This window comes from Antrostomus carolinensis, unplaced genomic scaffold, assembly GCF_000700745.2.
Source record: "Antrostomus carolinensis isolate BGI_N321 unplaced genomic scaffold, ASM70074v2 scaffold21870, whole genome shotgun sequence".
Classification (NCBI taxonomy): domain Eukaryota; kingdom Metazoa; phylum Chordata; class Aves; order Caprimulgiformes; family Caprimulgidae; genus Antrostomus; species Antrostomus carolinensis.
Window position 1 is genome coordinate 1 of NW_010287993.1, and position 1,176 is coordinate 1,176.

A 1,176-nucleotide genomic window follows, 5' to 3' on the forward strand; every position below is an offset into this window, starting at 1 on the left:
CCTCCCTCCCCAAATGGAGCTGGGAGGGGGCTGATCCCGCACCCTGACCCCCTGTACTCACTGCATGAGGACACAGACACCGACGAGCAGCGCCGAGGCCACCACGGCCACCACCACCAAGGCGGTGATCGTCTGCTTCTTCTGGTTGGCGGCCACCACGGCCAGGAGATCGGCGTGTTCACACCGCGTCCCCACGTACCCCGAGTGACACCTACACCAGGACAAAGGGGACACTAAACCCATCGGCCTCAACACCACCATGGTGACACCCAAAATGGGTACAACCCTGATTATTTGGAGGGGTGGATTTTTACGGGGAAAGGTGAAGATCACCAATGGGTTGTCCACGGCACTTACACACACGCCGGCTTCTCCTCCTGCACCAGGAACCGGCAGGGGACGCGGGCACCGAACTAGCTAAAAAAAAACGGACACTCGTTGAAATGAGATCTCACCGCTGCTGCTACCGGAGGGCCTGGAGCTGCCAGAAAAAAAAAAACACAAAAAACAAGGAGAAAAACATCATTTTTGGGGGCACTTTGTTGAGTTTGTAGTCGCTGGAGTGTCACCAATGGTGGGTCAGGAGCTGGGAGCAAAAAAACAAGGAGAAAATGGCATTTTTGGGGACATTTGCCAGGCCAGCAGCCACCCCGGTGTCTCTGACAGTGGGTTCAGAGCTGGGACCAAAAATAAGGAGAAAACAGCATTTTTTGGGGCACTTTATTGAGCTTGTAGTTGCTGGAGTGTCACCAATGGTGGGTCAGGAGCTGGGAGCAAAACCAAGAGCAAAAACGAGGAGAAAATGGCATTTTTTGGGATATTTGCAGGGCCAGCAGCCACCCCAGTGTCACTGACACCAGGGTAGGAGCTGGGAGCAAAAACAAGAGCAAAAACAAGGAGAAAATGCCATTTTTGGGGGGCATTTGCTGGGCCAACAGCCACCTGGTTGTCACTGACACCGGGTCAGGAGCTGGGAGCAAAAACAAGAGCAAAAACAAGGAGAAAATGCCATTTTTGGGGGGCATTTGCTGGGCCAACAGCCACCTGGTTGTCACTGACACCGGGTCAGGAGCTGGGAGCAAAAACAAGAGCAAAAACAAGGAGAAAATGGCATTTTTTGGGGCATTTGCTGGGTCAGCAGCTGCCCTGGTGTCACTGATGATGGGTCTGGAGCTG

General features: G+C 53.7%; 1 protein-coding gene across 1 annotated transcript; it reads right to left on the reverse strand.

The window, feature by feature from the left end:
- Positions 1–61: 61 nt before the first annotated feature.
- Positions 62–481, reverse strand: TGFA (transforming growth factor alpha; the record flags this gene model as incomplete). The annotated part of the gene is given in 2 exon segments (XM_010165233.1): positions 62–211; positions 358–481. Coding segments are annotated over 2 exon segments (274 nt in total), but the record flags the coding sequence as incomplete, so codon positions are not given.
- Between the last annotated feature and the right edge of the window lie 695 nt (positions 482–1,176).